Source organism: Tribolium castaneum, chromosome 5, assembly GCF_031307605.1.
Source record: "Tribolium castaneum strain GA2 chromosome 5, icTriCast1.1, whole genome shotgun sequence".
In the NCBI taxonomy this organism is placed as follows: Eukaryota; Metazoa; Arthropoda; class Insecta; order Coleoptera; family Tenebrionidae; genus Tribolium; species Tribolium castaneum.
The window spans coordinates 4,750,480-4,774,752 of record NC_087398.1 but is presented as its reverse complement, the minus strand read 5'-3'; the positions used below and the strand labels follow the sequence as shown (position 1 = coordinate 4,774,752).

General features: G+C 37.7%; 2 protein-coding genes across 2 annotated transcripts in view; both read left to right on the top strand.

Annotated features, from left to right (window-relative positions):
- Positions 1-24,273, top strand: part of LOC657024 (glutamate receptor ionotropic, kainate 2) — a 318,038-nt gene that overhangs the window by 5,494 nt on the left and 288,271 nt on the right. The window lies entirely within an intron of this gene.
- LOC654928 (escargot) lies at positions 13,169-14,560 on the top strand. Its single transcript, XM_961369.4, has 2 exons — positions 13,169-13,347; positions 13,404-14,560. The coding sequence occupies exons 1-2, from the start codon at positions 13,257-13,259 to the stop codon at positions 14,309-14,311; spliced, it is 999 nt and encodes a 332-aa protein (XP_966462.1). The 5' UTR covers positions 13,169-13,256; the 3' UTR covers positions 14,312-14,560.

Sequence of the window (24,273 nt, the reverse complement as noted above, 5' to 3'; positions counted from 1 at the left end):
ATTTCGGGGAAATGGGAACCGACTTCTTGTTAGCCGATTCGGACGAGGTCAAGGGGCAATTTCACTGATTACACAACCCAATTAATTCACACCACAACAAAGCTAACACGAAGTCTAAGAAAGAAATTCTCAAATTAAAATGAAAAGAAATTTGCAATTCTAAAAAATTACAGTTAAGACTTTTCCAAATAATTCCAAAAATCTCCAGTTGTTCTTTCTGAAGAAGTGTTTCACGAAAATCAAGAAAGAAATAATACTCAAGAACTCTTTCTTGAATTTTTGAATTGTGGTGTTAGATCCTTGTTTCTTGTTTTGATGAAACACTATTCTGAAGTGCCGTCGAATGGGAATCAGAATCAGAAATAAATAAATTGTTTTCCGTAAAATGATTTAATTTTTGAATAACAAAAACAAAAAAAGTAAAAAAATCAATGTAGACCAACCTACTTACATAACTTTCAAAAACGATTGTGCTCAGTTGGAATGTTAGGAATCCTTCTGTGTCGGTTCCAAATAAGCAATTAGGCCGAAATCAATTGGTCGCATAGTGTTAGTAAATGGAGCAATCGCCAGCACCGATATCCTCGCGAGATAATTTCAAGAATTAATGGTCAAACAGGCCAGACTTCTAGTCGATGGTATCTTCTAAAACCATCGACATGTTATAATTTACGATTATAATTGCACTTTGATAAACTAATACATTGATACATCTAGAACGCCACAGGCCGCGACCTATTACACAGCAAATTGCCCATAATGGTAGTAAGAAAAGTCCGAGACCGAAAAATTCGATAATTTATATTCGAGTTAGCATTTTAAATCGAGCAAACCTTCTCACGGTGTGTACACACTTTTTTCCTCATTAATCCACCACAATATTTAGATTTATTAATTTCACAGTGCGAGGTAGACCCTCGGAGTAATGCGGGTCTTTGTCCTTTGATCCGATGCAGATTAAAACACTGGTCGTTAAAAGGGGTTCACCCATTTGCATCATAACAAGCGCTGAGAAACGGAGAAAATTCCGTAGACAAAACAGCTTCAGACAAAACATTTTGTTAGACGATACTCCGGGGAGCAGGTGCCGAATTTCCCCGACCGAAAAATTCCAGCATCGCGAATCCCTCCCTGTCACTCGGAATAATTTACGATTTGCTTGTCTGCGAATGTTCAATGAACGATTTCGGGGTGAATGAATGCAGTTGGTGATGTTTTTGAAAGGAAAACCAACACAATATAAGGTGTCCTGTAGATGCCGCTTTCTTGGCTCCTTTATAAGAAATCGCGCTTTGTTCGGCCTGAATGGCACAGGTTATAGTGTTTTGTTGAGCGACCCTTGGAAGAATTTCATCGATGATACAGGACGGCGACCGAAAACACTTTTTGCGCCCTTGGTCCCGGTTGTGTCTCTCCCGGTATATGCAGGGGTGCTATTGTGGCTCGCGCCAGCTCCCACCTGCTCCCTCGCACTGAGGCCATAATGGCCCTTAGGGAGTCGGGAATAAGGGCGGGCGTTTCGTGCGTCGGCACGCGTCCCTGATGACCGTTACAGGATGCATCCGGGAACAATCGCCCATCTGCACGTGGCGGATTTTCCTAAACAAAACCGTTGCACAATTGCTCAATAACGTTGCCAGTAAATGACGTCTTCATCGGGGCTGTGGGAGGCCAAATGATGAATTATGTGGCGGCTGAATTTTGCAATAAAACGCTGGAAATGTTGCACTTTTGGAATGTCGAACGACAAGTGGATTACTGGGTGGACACCTACATGCGCTAGATCAGATTTCCAATTAAACGCAGGTTTGGGACGTAATGGGAGATGTGCGATTGTCTGGACGTGATTAGGACTGGGTTTGGGCCGGACGTGGGAGATTATCAGTTTTGAGTGGTGCTGAAATTATTAATTTGATACGATACGGCTACTGAAATCCAATAGCGACAAGATTTATCTCAATCTTAGATTAGCTCCACTGTTTATAATGGTTTAGTACCCAATTAAACGCACTAATGGGACTACTGGTACTAAACTAGCATTTTTTCCACAATCACCATTGTAAATTGGTAAAATCGCGGAGGCTGCGCGTACCAGGAACACCAAACGCAAACGACTCATTTAATTAAATGAGCAAAAAAGTTCAAGTGTGAGATATGATGTCCTAAGATATATGTCACCAAAATTTGAAAACTAAAACAAGAAACGGGCAAACCCCCGAACATTATCAGTATTTGTAAATATTGAGTCAAAATGTGTGAAAGCAGAGTCATACAAAGACCATCATCGTCAAAATTGATACCTAATAATTATAGATTTGCGTCATAAATGCAGAATAACTAATAACTAATGCATCAGAAATAGAGCTAGAAATAGAACATTCACCTCGAGATTTACAAAAATAATTATGACGACTAATAAGAAGATGAATAATTTAAATCTAAATGCTTTGGCAAAGAAAATAGAATTTCTTGATCTTGTCTTGACAATAACAAGGGAAGAACAAGAACATTTTTTAATTTACAGACTATCCTAAAGGAGAAAAAAAGTGAAAATCTCTTGGATAGTTTTATTTGTTAATTTAATAATAATTATTATTATATTATAAATTGAACCACACGAATGTGAGTGTGTCTAGGACTGAATCAGAAAATGTGTGCTTTGTGAGTTATCCTAAACCAACAGAGATATCAACATTATGCAAACCTGTGATTTGCTTCTAATTGTGGCGTAAATTTATGTAACAGTACGCAAATAACAGCTTTGATTTGCGATTTTTCCCTTATTAGCAATCAGAATAATAAGTAATCTAATTTATTATCCAGCACAAAAGTAGCAATCGTCTGGCTAAAGTCGAGGTGTGAAATTCAAATCCACTTCAATTATCCATTAATTTTCAAATTATCTCGTGAGTATATCATTTCCAACATAGCATTAGCGCCTAATTAATTACGATCGGAAAGAGAATTCCGATTTCTTAATCGAAAGGGGACGTCTGTATGCACTCTGGTAAATAGAACTTGTTTGCTATAAAATTACATTTGTGGACGCATAATAACGCAAATAAAGGCAAGTGTGGGAACTTAGTAATCATCAAAAAAAGGTAAACAAAGTGGCGTTTGTGGTGCATTTTTCGCCCCGATTAAGCGAGCGTAGTGGCGGAAAAGCCGGCATATATCACCCGTGTGACAGATAGAATTATCCAATTTGTGTGCAATAACACTAATAAACGCTAATTTTGAACGTGCAAGGACAGCGGACACGCCAGGATTATAATATATGCGTCAGACATCAACACAATTATATAATACACAAGCGGAGCCCACGCGCATAAATATTTAATATCCAATTGAAAGCCATTAATCGAAACACAATGTATCGTTTAATACAATAAATTTCGATAATAAAACAATAGTTTAGCTATTTAGAAGTCGGTGGTATGGCCAGACTGCGGCAAACAATACCGTTCCACTTCATGGCTGCTCGACGAGGTCTAATTTAAAGCGGCCACACATTCGACCGCAACTCAGACCGCAACGACCAAAAAACGTTTATCTTTCTATCATCTCCACCATCCATCATCTGCAAGCATTTTTATTAAGTCTAATTGTGGACTAATTGCGCCGGCTCGTGCCCGCCGAGACGAATTAGGCGAGAAAGTCGCACCGAGACGTTTGTTTTCATAATTAATGAGCCAACGAGACCATTTTTACCTAACGGGATTGCGAAACCGAGTGACAATGAGATCCCACTGATAGCCAAACGCCAAAAACTATCGCAATGAATTTAAAATTTTTTTTTCGTTATACAAAGTGTTTTTAAATGATTCTCACCTATTTTACATGTAAAAAATTGCTCAATTGAATTGTCAATAAATGTCAAAACTGTCAGTTGTAGAATTTACAAATTGTCAATTAATTTAAAAAAATGCATTAAAATGAATGTACATGGGAAATTCACAGACGACTAGATGAGAATCATTTAAACACACACTGTACTTTCGTCTCCTGAGAAGTTAGGAAAAATTTCTGCAATAAAAAAACATTTTGGGTGTTAAGGGTTGGGTAACAAATTCGAGGTGTGTGATTTTTAGCAGTTTAAGCCCGAGTTGTCATTGCAGCTCGTTTCTGAATTGGTTAATGACTTTATAGCTTTGACCTAGGATATACCGTTTGGTGTTTCTCCGCCATGGTCCGAAACGATTTCAATTATCTGAACCTGTCCTACAATTTCTGGCAGTTAAAAATAAGATTGGCATCGGCTATTCCAAAACAGTGATTAGCTAGTTAAGCGCGGAACAAAAGTAACAAGAAAATGAGCGCCCTGTTGGACACCCAACCTCTTTTAAATTTCTAATAGGTAGAAATTACGAACAAATTACACGTCTCAAGCTTACACAATTATTATGTTATAATATATTAAGGTTACCGTGTGCTATTTGAATTCAATTAAAAATCTCGTTTACTAGAAGGCCAATAGTGGCAGAAACAGGATTCCGGAACTGCGATCAGTGAGAACACTTAATTACGATAAAAGTATGTCTAATTGTGAACTTTTTCCTACAACCGTTTCGAATCTTTGGCATATGTAAGTCACCGGAGAAAAAATTCATTTGCATAAATACAACATTATTAATCTAGCGGAACAAGTGTTGTTTGTTTTTCGATTTGCATAAAGATTAGTGCAAACGCAAATTCGGTTTAATTGGAGGTGTAACCATTTTAATTGTTGTGCTTAACTGTTTTTTTATTTATCGGTTTGTTGAACCGTAGGGAGTCTCGTAAATCTCCTTTATGGCGAGCTTTGTCTAACTTTAAAAGTTAATTACCGGTTAAGTGATTTTCGGCTGGTGTCAGGTGCATGTGGGCTTAGCCCACTTTGAGGCTTCATTTTTACGGCGAATTTATGATAATCGGTTAGTTAAACCGTCCGCTCCAATTAACAAATCCGTTTTTTATTGGTCAATATTCAGATGCAAATCCAGTCAAGCGGGATGCGAGTCCTCCTCGAGCGGAAGCTCTTTCCTGCTGTGGTCACTTCCGGAGTAAACACAGAAGCTCCCAGCTGGGTCATCGGGCCCGCTTATGCCCGGCCACGCTTAACAAGCTTTCGTCCCATTAGCATAAAACGGTACACAAGGAAACCGATTTGGAGTTTTCACAACGGTTCAAGAATTATTGAGTTGTAAGAACAAATAAAAGGTTGCTGTGTGATATTTGAACGTGGCCCTAAGGTAGTCCTTATTTATTTCGACTCCTCAAGGCAAAATCGCCTCTTTACAAGGTAATTAATTGTATTGTTGCGCAACCGAAGAATTCGTAAAAATGCTTGTAACCTTGTTCGAGTTCGATATTGCCCCAAACTATGGCTATTTTTACAAAGGTGGCAACACTCCCGCACGTGCGTGGAGAAAGGTGATTATGGAACGGTTAGTAAGCGAACAAAAGCTAGTTGGCATGGCAATTTCACTCGCGAACGCCGCCTTTTCGCACGAGGGAGGAAAGCGCCGCTTACCGGCACTCAATGCCCAGCAATTTTTTTCTTTCATGTGTAGAATTTTTTTTTTTAATTTATGGAGCAAAACGACTAATTTACTTATCATTTTTTATTACTATCGATAAACTTATTAGTTATTATACTTAGACCTCAAAATCTGATTTGCAAATTTTAGCTGTTGCCTTAAGACTTAGCGAGGGTTTTTTCCGTAAGTCCTAGTCCGGTAGCCAAAATGATTCAACCATTTTTGATTAGGTTTTTACCAATTTTTACATCTATATGGTTTAATAAATAAATAAATATTTAGATGGTGATTCAATTAATTGCCTGATTACAGCGATGTACAGAAATTATCACGATAACTGTCGAAAATTTAGATAAACAATCACAAGTATTTTGTAATGGTTTTATTTGCATGTCTCCATGAATGCGTGTAACCTTTCCGCTTCCAATTTCTGTTCATAACGCTGCTAGTGTTCAATTAATTTTGATAAACGATGTATCTCTTTGACTCGCACCACATTAGACAACTGAACTTTCCTTTGTATCGGCATAAATTAGTCCATTGAGCAAATTTTTGTCGTTTGTGCGTCCCATAAATCAGTGAATTTTCCACTTGGCTCGTTACAACACTGGAAACTGTCGAAATTGCCCCAAAAATGTCATTGTTTCGCCGTCCTCACGTGAACGTAATTAATTCCTCCGTCTTGAAGGTGTCTCGAGTTAGGACAAAAGCATTCCTCGAGGCCGGCCGTATTTTTTAAGCATCGAAGAATTTCCATAGATTTAATCACGTATGTTCGTCGAGCGCAATGTTTTGTGAGGATTTCTGTGCGTGATCGCGCATGTTCCTCTTGATTCAAACACAGGATGAGCTTTCAGCCTCTTCCCAAAGATTGATCGAAAGGGCTCGGAGGTGAATGGCTGGGAAAAAATTAAACACACACAAGAGAAAGCAGCCGCTTTATCAGTTTATCAATCTCGAGGAAAATTTCCCGTGCAAAAAGTGGACAGTCCATTTAAAACGATGAAGAGATAAGTGTCGCGGTTACGCAATGACTATAACTCCCGCCAGGTGGCACGCCCGGCGATTAGAAAACAATGTCGGAGATTTGATTTTTTTAAGAACAATCACGCAAGAAACGAATTGTTGGGGTTTAATTAGCGACAGATGGGGCGATATGGCCGGGTCTGGACGTCATAGGGGGGCGCAGCTGCCCCCTGAAACAAATGAAGAAGTAGGCAACAATGGGAGAAGTTGTCGCAGATTTGTGGGCCGATACTGGGACTATTAAAGTCTAAACGGTTTGTCAGGGAAAAGTTGCTGCGATTTCGACGAAAAGCGAGATAAAACACGAATCGACAGGCAAGGTGTCACTTGACATGCACTACCTGACGATTCGCTATCGCGTCTCGAAATCTCACAAAATACGAGCTTTAAAGCTCAAAAATAAAGACATTTAAGAACCTTATTTCTCGCCCTCCACCTCCTTTCGTTTTTTTTTCTGAAGTTCGTAAACCTAGACACCCTAAAATTAAAATACACGTCAGGTAGAGTAAATTAAAAGCAGCCTAATAATAACAGACAATTTAATAAAATACTTAAAAAAAATTAAATAGGCGGCGACTTGTTGCATTTCCGTCGATGAGCGCACAGTAGTTAAAATTCCTGCTGAAACGCGGCAGTAAAATGGTGAAAATATTCCTGAAAGTGGCACTGAAAGCGCTCGGTATAAACGTCTCTAATTAATATCGCATTGACACCGCGGTGCTTGGCCGTGTCTCGGTGTAAGCCGAAGCAGTGGATCGGAACCATGCGTGGGCCGAATTTTTATAATAGCACCTGTTCCCTATGATATAATGGAATACTTATGTTGGTTCAGCGGCTGTCCGCTCGTTAAACTCTCTTACACTTTAAGTGAAAATAATAAATATGGCTGATAATACGGAATACCTTTCCTATTGCGAGCACGCCACTCAATTCGGTATTCCTTCTAACAGATAGTTTCGCAATCATCATAAACGGTGAAAATTTCCAATTTCACTTTTGAAAGGGTTGCGAGCAGTGGCAGGTGCATTTGGAGAATTCCTCGTGGTTTACCTGTCGTTGGCCATTCATTTACCGGCTGTAAATCCTCTCGGTGTTTGGCCAGACACACAAAAATCGCCTTTTATCAAACGCGTACAAAGATAAAGTGAAAGTATTAAAATAATAAAGCTGTATTAACATTTCGTACATAATGAACAATGAACCATTCATGCGGCGATGCCGTGTTATTAAGTAAATTAAATCGAATTATATCAATCAATTACGGCCCACGGAAAGCTTACAAAACCCGAAATTAATTTAGAATGTCAAGATTATAATTGCCGGATTAATTATCACAAGCTACGAGATTTTGACCTAAGTATAGTGATCGCTACGTTTCACCAGTTTGGATTAAACGATGCTTTGGTCTATTGTGCTGCAGCGATTTGTGCAATACGGTTTGCAACACCACAAGCTTGTGATTACGATGAAAGAGGTTCGAGGTAATGACTGCGAGGTGGCATTAAAGATCAATCGAGATGACTGCCAAATGGGCAAAGCTGAGGTTTATTCCAAGGATTTCAGTAGTATTATGAGACAAAAAGTCTTTAACTAATAGTAAAAAGACTAATGGTGCTATTTCCTAACTTCTGTCACTATGTTATTGCTCTATTATTGTAAAATTTTAAATTCATATTCCGTAAACATTTCTACAGTAACATTCTCTGTAGCGGCAAAAATCTCGCCATAAACTAATAATTTTACCTTTAGATTTTGAAAGAAATGATCAATCTCAGAAAAAACAACTCTTTAAACTATAATATTGCAGAGGTAATCTGTGGCAATCAAGACCACTTGATAATCGTCATGTTTAGCACTGTACTCTCTTTATTTTGGTTACATTATTCCGTGAAATTTTTCTGTTACTTACTTTAAAATATATTTTTTGTCTTTCAGTAATCATTTTCTTTCTTCCAAATAGTCATTCTTCCTATAATTTTGGTAATAAGTTCTCTCCAGCCCATAATGAAATAATTTGGATTCTCATTTCGACACAAGATCTTACAAAAATGATCCCAAAACAAAAATTTTTCAATAAACAAAGATATTTTTCGCCCTGATCTGCACTCATCTTTTGCATTCGCGTTTTTTTTTACATTTTCATGGAACTTTTTGCGACACTAATCTCGAAATGATAATTTTATTAAAACTTCTAGGTTTTTGAGTACAATATTTGAATCAATTAGTAAGCCATACGTCAAAATTGACTTCCATTATCCCGAAAATTACAAATTCAAACAAATGGGAACACTGTTACCCTTATTTTAACAGAGGCAGTTAGAAACAAATTAGACCACTCTGTTGAGCGATGTTATAACTGTTGCTAATATTCTATGAACGTAACAGAATAACAGAGATATTTTGAAAATACTACCATAAATAATCGGGATTATTCAACAAAAACTGAAGTGTACGCAAAAAAAAACCATTTGGAAAATACAAATAAAAAGAAATTCGAAAAGCGTAAAAATCTTACCACAGAAAAAGAAAAATATAAAACATTAAAACTTGAAAACAAAATAGCACAACAAACATCAATTTAGAAAACACGAATGAGGACACTTCCAGAAGTTGCTGAAGAAGTTATGGAAAAATCAGAAGGTTCTAGAGTTGAAGGAGAAGCGTCGGAAGCTATATTAGCTAAATTAAATAAGTTGATTACATTGTTCAAAATTTCGTAATTTTTTTGTGTTGATGTCAAAACCAATTTGCTTTTGCTTTTCATCACACTATCTTTAAGTTCCATTTCAACTTTGACAAAGCTGGCAAAGATTGGGTTAATGACGTCTTTAAATACAGTAAAACCCCTCAACAACGGACACCGACGAGGAATCTTAAATTGTCCGTTGTGGAGAGGTGTCCGTTATTCGGAGATTTCACTGTACATATTGACATTGTGTCTTGTTCATTCTCTTTTTTCGCAAATGTTCGTGATTTTTTTGCATTGTGTTGCATTTGCGTTGGGTTTATTTGGAGTCGGTGGGTGCCGTGTTGGCCTAGGTTTGGGGTCACGCCATCCACGTCCTAATGGCAGCTGTTGATCTTCGAGCATGTGTTAGCGGGTCGATGATTGCACATTGAAGGTGTTTTCTCGGTATTTATTAGTATTAATTATCGTGAGTCATCGTCGATTGTTTATGAATAACGAGGCGTTTAAACGCTGGGCATGAACTTCCTCCTCGCGTCGTCTTCTTTCATCAAAAACCATGAACCATTTAGGAGATTTACAACGCCATCAAAGCGCGAATCGCCTCCTGTACCGACTTGTAAATGTAAATTATTATGTCCTTTTGAATGCGCCCTTCAAGCATAACAAGTAGCACAATAACCGCGTAATGCACGTGTTTTGCCTATATAATAATTCTAATCCGCCATCTTAAGGAGTGGTAAGTAGAGGTGTGCGTCATAACCGGATGTCTGTTCCGGTCCATGCTCATCTCAAATGGTCCATCACGTTCGGCTGGAGCAGGTTAGAAGGGCGCAAACCCATTCAAAACCAGCTTTGCCAACGTAACGAACAACAACCCGATAACAATAATAATAACAGTCAAGCTGCAATGACATACGAGCCAACCCTAACTGCTCCAAATTGGATTTAAGTGACCCAAAAAAATCGAAGCAAATTTTCCTCATTCATTTTCTAATAAGGTGTGGAGGAAAATCCATCGGGTTTCTCAAATTGCGCAAAATGCCCAAAATAAACGCTCTTCGCACGTGCGTGGGTGTGTTCCACAGTCTTGGAGCGTGCTCGAGATGTTTACTTTGTTTCGCCGCCCCTAAGTGGCCAAATATAGCATGGGAGGGTGGCTCCTAGACAACTTGGACATCTGCCCAAATCTCCAGATAACCGTTGTTTTGCAGCGATAACTAATCGCATTTTGATGGACATGTTTGTTCGGACGGACAAGTGAATCACGAGAAAAATGCAATTGATTCAGGATTGGCACGTTTTCACCCAAGTGTTTTTATTTTGAACTGATAAGAGTGGCGGTTATGATGTCTAACTGAACTGGGACCTTGAAACGGGTCGCTGGATTATCTTTCAAGTTTTGGGTAAATAAACGGTAAATTGACGTTGGTCAATATTGTTTCAGAAGAAGCTCAATAAACGATTAGTTTCGAAAATTTTATTTTTTCCCAACTGATGTTCAAAAATTTGTCGCTAATTGTTTTATTTAATAATTACTATCCTTTTTGTCCTAAGAAATCTATGGATTTTTGAGATTTTTTTACAATACACGTTTGTTATCCTGGAATCTTGAATAGGTATTATTTTCAAAAATTTTGAATTTGTTATGTAGCACTGAGAATTTTCTGTAATTTGATCGTTGTTATGTTTTTTGATGAATAAATATGTATATCGAATTAATTTTATAGTTCTCCTGGTTTATAGAGACGCGGGGCCCGTTGGAGCCTCTCTGCGGCATGGCAGGCAATTCTCGTTTATTTTGATTTTATAGTGGCTTGAAGTTGTCATTTATGGGTGCCCGTGTGTCTGTATCTCTCGCATAAAGAAACCCAATCGTAATTTCCATTTCCACTTCGCTTTTGTAATTTAAATGCCCGTTTTTTGCATTAGCATTCAGCATTTGCACCAATTACGCAAACTAAAACCCCTGGACAAGCGATAATAATTATTTACGATTATTGTAGCCGGTCGTACATTTCAAATATGAAAACAATTACGTCTTGGCAAATGTCAATCGGTGCAATAATAGTATCTCGTCGACTCGGCGCTAATCTCCTTCAAGTCCTCCAACTAATGGAGCTGTCTTTCACCCTGTAGAAATCAATCGTGATCCGCATTTAAAACGTTTATTGGCGATTTTTCTCGTTTGTTGTCGCAGCCATTAGCGGCCGATAAACAAACGTCCGAAAACGGCCAAAGTGTTTGCTCTTCGGCGAAAAAGGTCATTCGAGTCCGTGACAAATTTTATCTCGCTGCGTCTCGGCGAATAAAAAACTACTTATTAAATCAAGGGTGCCTCAACCAGGTGTGCTCTAACTTGCCGACCTGGTTTCGCTGCCAGGTGCTCCACATTCAAATAAACCACGGACCCTTACACTCTTTACGGGCATTTTTTTTAATAAATTATAAATCGCGCCATACTTAGGGCCAAAACTACGCCTGGTGACCTGAAATAAGCCTGCGATAAACACGTCAAATTAAACAAACAAATCGTAACTCCGGATTACGCAAATCGAGCGCAAATAGGAAATGCTCAAACTCATTTCTATCGCCACTTTGGAGAGCCACTCAAACCGAATTTGGGCAAAACAACACGGAAGTACTCAACATTACATGTAATCTACTCGAACTTGATCATCATATATCAGTCCACGATCTAGTGATAGCCAAAATTTGGTTTTAGAAAAATTACTACGCATGATTTAGCTTTCGTTAAGTTCTTTAGGCCTCACCAAATATCTCCTGCCGAGGGAAGAAAATATTTTTGTTTCCATTTTCCACCCCCAAAAAATGAAAATTGCGTTTGTGCGAAACGGATCAACTGATTTTAATAAAAATTTTCAGGATAATTGACAACGTGAAACAAGCGGGTTAAGCTGCAGGTTTTTGCTTTTTTTAATTCATTCTGTAATAATTTAGTGCAACCGCCTACGCAGTATCGGTAGTCGGTTTCTTATATTCCATGCACATAACTTGTCGATCAAATGGGATAATTCCTAATTGTGCAATAAATTAATTCAATCACTCAGAGTGCACCGTTAATCGCATTCAGGCTAAAATATCAGAAAATGACGCGTCACTAATTACGCCGTTCCATTATAAATTCAAATTAATTACAAGCATCGTAATTGCTTGAAATCCGACTATGACTTCCTGATTGTAAACGTCCAAAATGCAGTTTCGTGGGAAAAATTCGGCACTTGATCCATCTGTGAGAATAATAAAACTTGTCGGAAATTATGCAGCGAACCTACATGTCCCAACGGCTTTTCTCAAGTCACGTCTTTGCTAAAAATTCAAGCGCACGTCATCGAGTTCTGGCGACCAGATGTAAACTTTGGGAAATATAACTGATATAATTGTTCGGAAATCGCATCTGTCGCCGAAAGGTGTTCGAATTCCTCTCAAAGAGGGTGCCTTGACATTCGATAGCCGGTAATTTAACTCGTAATTACGTCCGATTCTGAGAATTCAGTTGCAAGCGATTCCCACCGGATTTATTTAAATAAATAATTTTCTTCTGGTATAGAGCTTTATTGTTATTTGGGCAAATAAAGGGCCGGATATCGATATCGAAGCTGCAAGGTGTGTTTGTGTACTTAGAGTCCGGCAAGTGCCAAAATCCGGTGGACTCCGGGCACGTGTCCCGCTCCACCGTTGAAATCACCGCGTACGTTGCAAAATCAATGACGAAATCGCAATTTTGCAAAAAAACAATCGAGAAATCGCCGCTAACAATACTCCAAAGACGCATTCAGTAGCACACCTGCTTCCCCTTCCTCCCGGAGACAAGTGAGTGTCGATTGGGCGTCCGGAACGGCCCGCGCTGCGATTGGCCGAACGGCACGTGGATACAGCTGTTTTGCCCGGAGTGGGGGAACGGTTATTAGACAGGTAAAACTCGAGCTTTGCTCAGAATCGACTCAAACTCGCTCGAATGTTCATGTGTTGTGCCAGTGACTCGCTTGGATTATTGTGAAGTGATGTTGGATATGCCCGGAACCATCATGGCCAAAAACTACTCGCATTGCCCGCTCAAGAAACGACCCGTGCAAATGCTGGAGGACATCCCTGGTACTGCACCCGGAATTCACACGAAAGTTTTTTTGCTAACCCGCTTGTTCTTACAGACGAACCGGAAAATCTCAGCACGAAACCGGAAGATTTGTCCCGGACCGGCCGTCTGGCCTCAGTCTCGCCTTCCTCCCTATCTCCGGTCTCCCCGAACTCGTCAGTGAAAACCTCGCCGCCCCCATCGCCCCCAATGCGCTCGCCGTCCCCTCACTACTACCCCCCGAAAACCGAGATCTTGCCATACCAGGAATACGCCCCCCAGACCTGGCACCGCAGCGTCGCCCCTTTGTACCCTCCAGTGTACCACCCCTTCGTGGACTACATGGGGATGAGCCCCACGTACAGCGAAAGCTCGCTCTCGCCGCCGCACCACCACGTCCAGCAGCCCCTGCAGCCCCTAGCCTTGCGCCCTTATCAGCTCGACCAAGCCTCCCTGAGCCCCAGTTCTTGGACGACTTCGCCGCCCCCCAACACCACCCCCGAGGACCTGTCGGAGAAGCGCCGCCAGGGTGTGCGCCACCAGTGCCCCGACTGTGGCAAAAGCTACTCCACTTTCTCCGGGCTTTCCAAGCACCGTCAGTTCCACTGCGCTGCCGGTGAAGGCCCGAAGAAGTCCTTCAGTTGCAAATTCTGTGAGAAAGTTTACGTTTCTTTGGGCGCCCTCAAGATGCACATCAGGACCCACACGTTGCCCTGCAAGTGCACCATCTGCGGGAAGGCCTTCTCCAGGCCGTGGCTGCTCCAAGGGCACATTAGGACGCACACGGGCGAGAAACCCTTCTCTTGCACTTATTGTAATCGGGCGTTTGCCGACCGGTCCAACTTGAGAGCGCATCTTCAGACACATTCCGATGTGAAGAAGTATTCGTGTCCCACCTGCAGTAAAACCTTCTCGAGGATGAGTCTGCTGACGAAGCATGCGGAAGGCGGCTGCAGCGGCGTGCACCAGGAGAAGATGTACTAGTTCTGTCAGGACTTGAGGTTCCTTTTTTTGACAGTATTTTCGTAAATAGTGCCTTTTTCGAAGACTGACAGTTTGGAAATGTTATGTACAAAGTAATTCCTACCATGTATATAGTAAGTTAAGAAATTTAATATATTTTTGTAAATACACAGACGGCTCGGATGAGTCGCGTTCTATACTCTAGTCAATACGTTATTCTTATGCCATTGTATAGTGCCTTACTTAGTCTTATTGAACCTATATTGCAGATTTTATACTATTATTTAATAAAACACATCCACAAAAGTACGCTTTTTTATTAAAAAAAAATATTGCAACTATTTTATTGTGTTTATTTTAAATTATAAAATATTTATTTGGGTGCAGATAAGGTAAGATACATTGATTCGTTTGACACCGTAACCGTTTTATTAAGGGAAGTCGATAAAAATTACAGCAAGGAACAATAAATGTTGTGTTAGCTGTATTATTCATTCAAGTTTGGCAAACAATTCCAAGATCCTGATGTCTTGTGTAACAATTTTCCAGCTACTAATCCGTGAAATAGTTCAATTTTATGTTTAAATTATTTTGAAACTGCAAACGAATTACTGGAATTACGTCTAGGAATTTAATTATAATAAAATCATAACGTAATTGATTATACCTTTGGGCAAGTAAGTTTCCATTTGATTTTTTTTTATGAACAAGTATCTAAAACTATAATATTTTACTTTTTGCAATAACAAAGGCTTTTTAACCAGGGAAATTTTGATTTTGCCGAGTTTAAAAAAAAACTCGAAAAAAACACTTTAGGGATTCTGAAAACAAATTTATTTATTTATTTATGGTTCGTAAAGCTAAACGTTTTTTTTTATCTATGAATTAAAAAAAATAGGTATTAAATAAAAATAAACTCTTAGAACATGCAAGACAATGTATTGAAGATTGATTAGAAAGACTGCTGATTTCCGGTGGAATTCACGCCGATATTCGGAAAACTGGGCTATACTGTATTTATTTTTTATTTACTTGTTTGTCTATCCACTTAGAAACCCACTTATTTCAAGAATTTTTACGGTGGAAACTCTTAAAATCGCCGAATTAATTTTTGAAATAATTAACGAATTAAACTGCGAGCAATGTTGCTCGAAATTAAGGTAATTTTGGCAAAATGTTTGCGAAATAAAAGAGAACCTATTCAGACTCAGAGAACTTGGGTTCCTGACCGACTAAATTTCAAAAGCATTGCTTGTGACAATATTGTGATAAAGCACTGTGTGGAATAATTCAGTCCAAGTCTGTCTTTCCAAAACCTCCTTTTGTGGGAAACTGAGTCAAACCTGTTTCGGTTTTTTGAGCGATAGAATCGCAAGAACTGCCAATCAATGTTTAATTTACACATCAAGTTAAAAGTCGATGATTCATGACACTTGGGACAAGTGAGTACATTAAGTGATTAGCGAATTGTTTATTTTCAAAATTTGAGTGATACAAGAAGGTAAACACCGGTAATTCGCAGTTTTCCTCGTGGTTTTTTCAACTCGTTGATGTGTCAGAGAATCACCACGAAAAAATTTATCGTGTGAACCTGAAAATCCTGAAACAGAGCCATCAGACTTATCTCAATTTGGGTGTTTGCCTATTTAGAATAATGGCCCTGATAAAATCAAATCGCTCGCAAATTATCGTCCAAAGTCACGAATCTCGTATCGCCGTTCAAATATCTCCAACTGTAAATTTTGAGAAACCTTAATCGCGTATTCAGATATTCGCGCATTAAAAAGGTCAATTATGAATAATGCAAAATGCAAAAGATTGATTGCGATGAGTCACGACGGATTTACATTATTGTAGGCAGGTGGAATTAGAAAATGGTAGTAAAATTTTGAAAAAGCAATATCTCACAGTCATTCTTGTAAATGAACACTGTGTGTGGAACAATAACAACAATGGACGATTGTGCGAGCTTTCAACTCGATCGAAAAACACTGCATTAATTAGGCCGATCCGGAAGAAATCAAACAAAAGCACGCCGCACAATTATTTCATTTTTATAATCTTCACACTGCTTAAGAGCAATCACAGCCGCTGTTCGGCGATAATTTATTTCGAGCTCTGTCTGTTCACAATTTCAGGAAGATTGCCTTATATGCCCCAGCTGATTTATCGTGTTTTGACTTTAAGACCGGTAAATAACAATTTTACAATGGAGGTGCGTTTCCTTATTGCCGCATTTAAAGGATTCGCTGGAGCTGATTTCTCCAAACGAAAATAACTTCACGAGCGTTTTGCTTGAGATTTGGCCATCTGTGGCAAGTCCCAATTAAGCCGTTATAGCCCATTCCCACGCCGTCAAATCGCGTCCAAAAGCCGGTGGAAATTCACCTGCGAGCCCACAATGCAAATCTCCTGAGTCATCCTAATCAATCCTTTCCCATTGCATTATTCATGGCATTTTTCCCGAAAGCCCTGAAATCGCCAGCACAAGTGTCTTCAGAGCCTCTGCCCACGCCTCATTAGCAAATAATAATAATTCGCGAGGTCAGGGCTGCACGCCCTTCTACGGCGGGCCATTTCAGCTGAGCATTTTTAGCAAATTGTTGGCTAACTACCAACAATGAGTGCACAGATCATTAATAAAACATGCGCCACACACGAGGTCACGAACTCCTAGACACAAAGCGGACCTTTATCTTAGATTCGCTCAAAACGGACCAATTAATGTGATTAAGTTGCAACGGAAAAAGCGTGTAGGAGGTGTGCAATCACAATTATTCCGACGTTTTTTCCAAAAATATTAAACAAAGTGCTGAATCATCTCGAGGAAGTCGGGCCGAGACAATGGGCTCGCTTTAAACAGGATTCTTTTTCGATTATTTTTACGATGATAATCTGGAGATTAACCCACACGAAATATGAAGTGATCGGACGCTCGGTGACGATAAAATCCGACAACCTCCACAAAACGGATCGATGCGGCCGTAAATCTCTGACTTGGGGAATTTTTACAAGTTGGACGTTTATGGCATGGTGCACATGCCCGCAGATATAGCGCTAAAAATGGGAAATTGATGGTTTTCAACGCTGAGTTTCCAGGTTTGTCAACGGCGGGCATAAATTTAAATCGCCGTGCTGTCAAAACTGCTCTTGGTAAAAACCCTCAGTCCCTAACTAAATCTCGTATTTTTATTTTTCAAACTGGTGTTTTTGAAACAACACTTTATCATAATTTTAAGTGTTTTTTGTAAATTTTTGGCTGATTCTCAATTAAATTTACCTACTTGGCTTGGCAACTAAATGTATAAATGAGAACAAATTTAACACCAAAATGAGCTTTTACCATTTAAATTATTAAAGTAGTTAAAGAGGTGCCAATGCCAACAAAGGCAAAATAATTCTTTTGGAGTGCTCTAGAGGAAATTCTGTGGAACAAAAAAACACTCAATGCCGCTCAAAAAAAAGGGAGATTTATAAGTAGTGGACATACAAATACTGCAGAAAAGTCAATGGTGAAGCTTAATTTGATGTAGATATGCCTTGGAAATTTTGAAATTCTCGAAAACAAATAACAAGAAACAAACAGAGCTTTCATAAAAACTGTTTAAAAAATACAAAGGTTTGGGGGAATTTGAGTTCACAGGCAAGACAGTAAACACCATCAAATATATTTTGGAAAGATGTTTTTTACCACTGACTAAAAATTAAGTCACAAATTATGCTTCTTATCACATTAAAATTTTTGTCAAATATTGATGTGGTAATTCTGACATTAATCTTGTGTCTTGACCAGCAAATAGCCCAGATTTGATTATCGTATGTTTTTTTTTGGCACAAAATAAAAAAATATCTTAGAAATCTTGCTCAGGGGCCATTGAAAGATTTAAAAATAAATCACAAAATTTTTGAAATATTGACTTGGTAATTAATGTTGTATCTTGGCTAGCAAATATCCCAGATTTGAATATCACTGTGTTTTTTTGCACAAAATAAAAAATTGTCTTAGTAATTTTGCTCGGAGTTTATTGAAAGATTTGAAAAATAAAACAGAACATATTTGGAACAATAAATTGCCAGAATTTTGTCACAGATTCGTTAAAAAATCGTCATTAAAGCCAAAGGAGATTTTTTGACCAAAATATTAGTTGGCTGATATTATTCCTGTTTTTTTTTTGACCACAGCTATTTTGAAAAACAAAAAATAAAACAAAACTAGTAATAAAAAGTAGGAACACATAATTTAATTGTGAGCTTCAAAACCGTCATCCAAAATGAACTTGACTTAGTTTTGCTCATTTTTACATACTTCTATAGTATTTAACCCCTTTTCTGGGAGTAATTTCCAAAAATCCTGAAACACATGTTTCTTTATTTTTTACAGAAAGCTCAAATACCAATTTTCATAGATAGAATTTTTAAAATTGTATTTTAACGTATTATTACTATTATTATTATTATTATTATTATTATTATTATTATTATTATTATTATTATTATTATTATTATTATTATTATTATCATTATTTGCAAAAAAATAAAAAAAAAATTATTTACTTGAACTTGAACCGAAGAAAGAAGTTAGACCAAAAATATTTTATTTTGTCAAATATTTTTGTTTTGTTTAAATTACTTGAATTTACTTGGGTGGAGTCAACTCGAAAGCCAATCTGAGTCATGCCCTTTCAATGTGTTCAACCAATAAAAAGGGAGAGATAAAGTATGGACAAAAAATTTCGAAGCGAATGTATTGGTCGATCACCGCAAGCTGATTTCAAGATGGTTTTGAGGACTAGGCTGTTTTAATATTTCATGCAATAAAAGTATTTTGGTTCAATTTATGTTTATTTTTTGTCTAAAGGGAAGAAACAAGTGATTTGTTTTTTACTTATAAACGCATTTTGTTCGTTTTTGAACCTGGAATTCATTTATATTTTGAAAGATCTTGTTAAAACATGCCCAAAAATCACAAGATAAAATAAAACTGTTGTTACTTTGCTTGTTTCACTAGATCTCGTTTATTTTTGAACGAAACTTCGTCAAGAATAGGCTGAAAAAATTTTGGTGGAAAAGTGTGTTATCTTTTCTTTTCGTACATCTGTAATTTGGCAACAAAGTTATTATTATTATTATTATTATTATTATTATTATTATTATTATTATTATTATTATCATTTTCACGTTTTTCAACACATTTTTGTGTTTATTGTTTGACTCAATCGTACTGGGCCTCTTGGCAAAACGCACAACTATGTAAAAAACTTAAACTCAATTCTTTTTTATTTAAATTTTAACGCCCTTAGCCTTATGGGTTAATTTTTCAAAAATCCTGAAACCGTGTTTCTTCACTTTACACCTAAAGCCCATGTATCTACCAATTTTCATGGAAATAACTTTAATATTTCTCTATTCCGTTGTGTAATTCTCTTACGCCCGGTATTTCAGTTGACGGTTAAACCAAAAATATTTTGGTTACCAATTTATTTCCTGGTTAGACGTATTTCAATGTTTGGCTATGATTTAACCAAGTTTAAAATCTTTACCGAAGGAAATGCGTCGGGTTACCAACTTTTTTCAGGGTTAATCATACTCATGGGTAGTGTCCCTATTTTTCTAATCTAATTTTTTTGCGAGATATTGCGCAATTTTGCCACTTTCTGAAAGATGATTTTCCAAAAATACTTTTTTAGTGGATGCCTACTGTAAAAATTTAAAGTTTCTTTTTCTAGCCATTCAGGCTGTGCGTTAATAGATCAGTCAGTCAGCCAGGACAAGTAATTTTATATGTAGGTATAGATAGAAATCAAGTGCTTAAAAGTAGATATTAAACAGATTATAAATTAAACGAACATATTTCGTCAATTTATACTTGTTTTTTTTAAACATTTACTAGCTTGGCGTGTCTTTTTTTCAAAAATGTATTCGTCCAAACATTTAATTGTCCCTAGGATTATTTGCACATGATCTTATTTATTATTTGAGCTTGATTTTTTTTCATTTGTTTTCATTTTAATCTTGTTGTTATTTGGTTGTACAATGTTGTTTTTCTCGTTTGGGAAATGGGATAAAAGTGGCAAAAGCCGTCAATAAGCTCGCACTGGCTGCACCTAGCCGGTGCAGCTCGTCGTCCTGGTGGTGCATATCGTGTCCGATGCCTATCGGATGGGTGCGCGATCGCCATTTACATACAATGGAATTGCATCAATATTTTCATACTTCCCGAAAACGCGGCTGAGTGACACAATAAAGGTCTTGAGGTCGCGCGACCTCGCAGGTGGACTAAAAACACTGTAGTCAACGACGAGGAAGAAGTGCGTGACGCGTTGCGGAGTCTTTGATCCAAAGTGATATAAACATTGCAGAGTGTCAGACGATATCTGCATATGATTACAACTTCATCGATTCAATCGCCTCATTAATATGTATAGGAATGTTCGGCGAGTTATTCTGACTTATAACCGTGTCGCTATTTCGCTATTTGCGCTTTTACCGAGATTTATCGGCTTTGCGCTTATGACTTATTAACTCGTCGTTTGTACGGCCTTTTGTGGAATATCGGGCTCGGGGCAGCAAGCGTTGACCCCGCACCCGAATTAACAATTCAAATGCTCGGAAAAAATCATGAATTGTGCATAAATCGACTTAGATGCTATCGGCCTGATGTATTGTCTCTTCGAGAGCCACCATTAATTCTCCGCGGTCCCGTTCGATTAATTATCACGTGCTGATGGGCCGCTGATTGATGGTCCGGGACGCAACTGGAACACTCCGGGTGTTTGCCAATATTTACATTCGATTTACGAGCGAAACCTTTCACAATGTTTACACCGGAACAAGAGAAAAGGCTCTACCGGTAAATAACTCCTATCATATTTATAATTGGTCACACTGCCCATACAAGTCTAAATCAATTTATATATTCAAATATAATCACATAAACATCAGGATAGTAGACGGTGTGGAGTTATAATGGACTAACGTGAGTCATGCCAGTCATTATTACGGCCATACCATCATCCTTAATGCTGCCACAGCCATTAATGCAAACGAGGATTTACTATATTCGTATCTACGGGCTTTGAACGCTTGCCTTCCACCTGTGCTGCTAATTACACGATTATTTCATAATTATTACCTAATCTGGTTTATTTTCGACACTAAAACGACCTTTAGCGAGAGCACAAAACCTGGACAAATAAAATGCTTCTAAATAATAATTAGAGAGAACATAATAAACTCCAGAAACCTTTTCACGCCGAGTACAAATAAAAAAAGACAAACTACTGAAAAATAAAAAAGAGATCACAAATGTAGAAATAAAGAACGGAAAAAATTTGAATTCTGAGCAAAATGCCATATTTTTTTTAATATCAAACCGGTCGATTTTATTTTTTATATCGTCATTTTTAATTTTTTTAAATAACGACTGACATTTTTTATAAGGATTTTAGACAACACGCATTTTTACCTTTCTGGTAAGTATGAAATAAATTGAAAAAGTTATAAAAGTTACAGAAGATGTTATACAATGTGTTTTTAAATGATTCTCATCTAGTCGTCTGTGAATTTCCCATGCAAAATCAGAATTGCCGCTTTATAGAATTAATGACAGGCACTTAGACACCAAATATTACTATTCTCCATTTATTAAGTCTTCAGTTCAGAAATAAGCTTCAACAATAAAAGTATTTTTTGCTCAGTGTAAAAATTTTGTTGGACTTTACCGAAATTTTTAAAAGAAATCAATTGACAATTTATAAATGTCACAACTCACAGTTTTGACATTTATTGACAGAGAACTCAATTAAACAGAGCGGCACATTTTTTACATGTCAACCAATTTCAAAGTTAACTAGATGAGAATCATTTAAAAACACATTGTACAAAAAGCTTCATCTTTTGATTCTTGATGATTCATTTTATAAGGGATGATTGTTTTTTTTGTTATTTTTTTTCTGTTTAGGTGTCATATTTTTCATGTCTTTTTATGCTAAGTAATAATTATACACAGAAATATATAAAAAAGTGCCGCTTATAGAACAAGTCAAGTACAAAACAATAAAGCTCTCTATGGTTAATTGTCAATACAATTTTTTTGGTTTTTTTAATTTTTAATTTTAATTTTTTTTATTAACAGAAAGGACATTTAAAAAATAAAATCGACCTGTTCAAAGATTTTTTTTGATAAACAAAATGTACATTTTGTGCATTACTTTTGGTTCAGTCTGTATTATAATCAGTTAATCACACAGAATCGTCAATGTGTAATCAAAAGTTTTAGGTTCATTTTTTGTTAGTATAAATGTCCACTGATAACTAACCTTAATATCATTCTAAATCTATTCCCACACTTTTTCCTTTCAAATTTTATTCAATTCGAGTCAATTATTCAAGTCACGGCACGAAAAGCAATCTTAACTTAAACGTCAGTCAGCTATTTTTGACGCCCTGAAAGTGAAAACGTTGAAAAAAATCAATTGAAAAACTAAAAATAAAACAAGGAAAAAGAATTAAAGGGGCAGGGACCGAAAAATTTTCAGAAGAGGTTATCTTATCTCAAGTACCCACTATGGGAATTTTGGTTAGGTGAAAATGCACTTCGTAGTTGAACAAATAAAATAATAAAATAAATGTACCTAATCAAAGTAGGATATACCTATTTGACTAGACATGACCAAGCTCAATTTGACCCACATAAATTATCTTCTTCACCACTCTTATCTCCTCCTTAACATTTCCAAAGTTGACTTCCGATTTTTTCGCAACTGAATCGTAATAATATTTTGTTTGCATCGCAATTTGTTTAAATAAGTTACCGTTACATTTAAAGCTCTTATCTCGTCGCAGGGTGCAGGTGTGTACATTCAGGTCTTTTTCTCACACCAGATCACTAATAAAATTCGATAAACCATTTATTTTGCTGCTCCCACTTGTATAGATAAAGGTTAAGTCAATACAATTTCCCGCAATTTAAAAGCCCACAATTTCCATCAAGTTCATTATTCTTTTCACCCTCGCATTCTCGCGAAACGATCAATCGGCGCCGCACTGCTCACAATAAATTGCATTTATTTATTCCGACGACAAACATTTACCAGTGGTGGAAATTCGATGGAAAGGTGCGGCGCACCACGACCCTGAACCTGCGGTTAATCAAATATAAAATTCTTTGATTAAATAAAAAATATTCAGTATCCTACGAGACGGTGTTTGTATTTTTTAACTAAACACTGATATTTTCAAGTTTAATAACCTTTCGAAAAATGATAAGTGTATGCAAATAGTTGCGTGCCGGTCCATACCCTTGGCCTTCGCCAGGGCCGAGATGCAGATAAGGCAGGAAAACGTGTGCAGGACAAAAGATGCCACGACAGTTGGCCAACACATGGGGTGAATAAATTTTTGCAAATTTTCCGTTTTCGAATTTGGATTTGCCCACGAGCGGAGATCGTGTCGATTGCCGGAAAACCCGGCGAGTTCCCACGTAGCGATTAGCGTTGGGCAAATATGGCGTTAAATCGAGTTGGCGGTGTGATAATGTCGGCATGAAGAGCCTTGTCCCAGGTAATGGCCCCATCGATCACGTGTAACATGGGTAGACGAGTGCAAAACTGCACCATACACCTGATTAATAGTACTGATGGCCCAAATGCGCTCCGAGCGCGCTGATACATCGCTTATTGCAACATGATCTCATTTAGAAGAGACAAAACGAGCTCCTCTAATGCTGCATCATCTATTAGACGGACAGGAAGAGTTGCAGCGCCCTGGCGCACGAGCGCTCCGGGTCACCTGCACAATGGGAAAGTTTGCAAAGGATTGGAGAAATTGTCGCGAGTTTGCGACGGCATCCCTAATGAAAATTTAAAGTTTTATTTGATTCTGAGACACTTTTAAAATTGACCATTTTTTTAATTTTTTTTATTTTCCCAATTACGACTAAACTATTCGAAAAAGTGGAACTGTTTTGATCCTAACCTATGCAA

Coding starts and splice junctions, on each gene's coding strand:
- LOC654928 (XM_961369.4), top strand. CDS start 13,257: ATGTTGGATATGCCCGGAACCATCATGGCCAAAAACTACTCGCATTGC. Junction 13,348..13,403: donor AATGCTGGAGGACATCCCTG/GTACTGCACCCG, acceptor TTGTTCTTACAG/ACGAACCGGAAAATCTCAGC.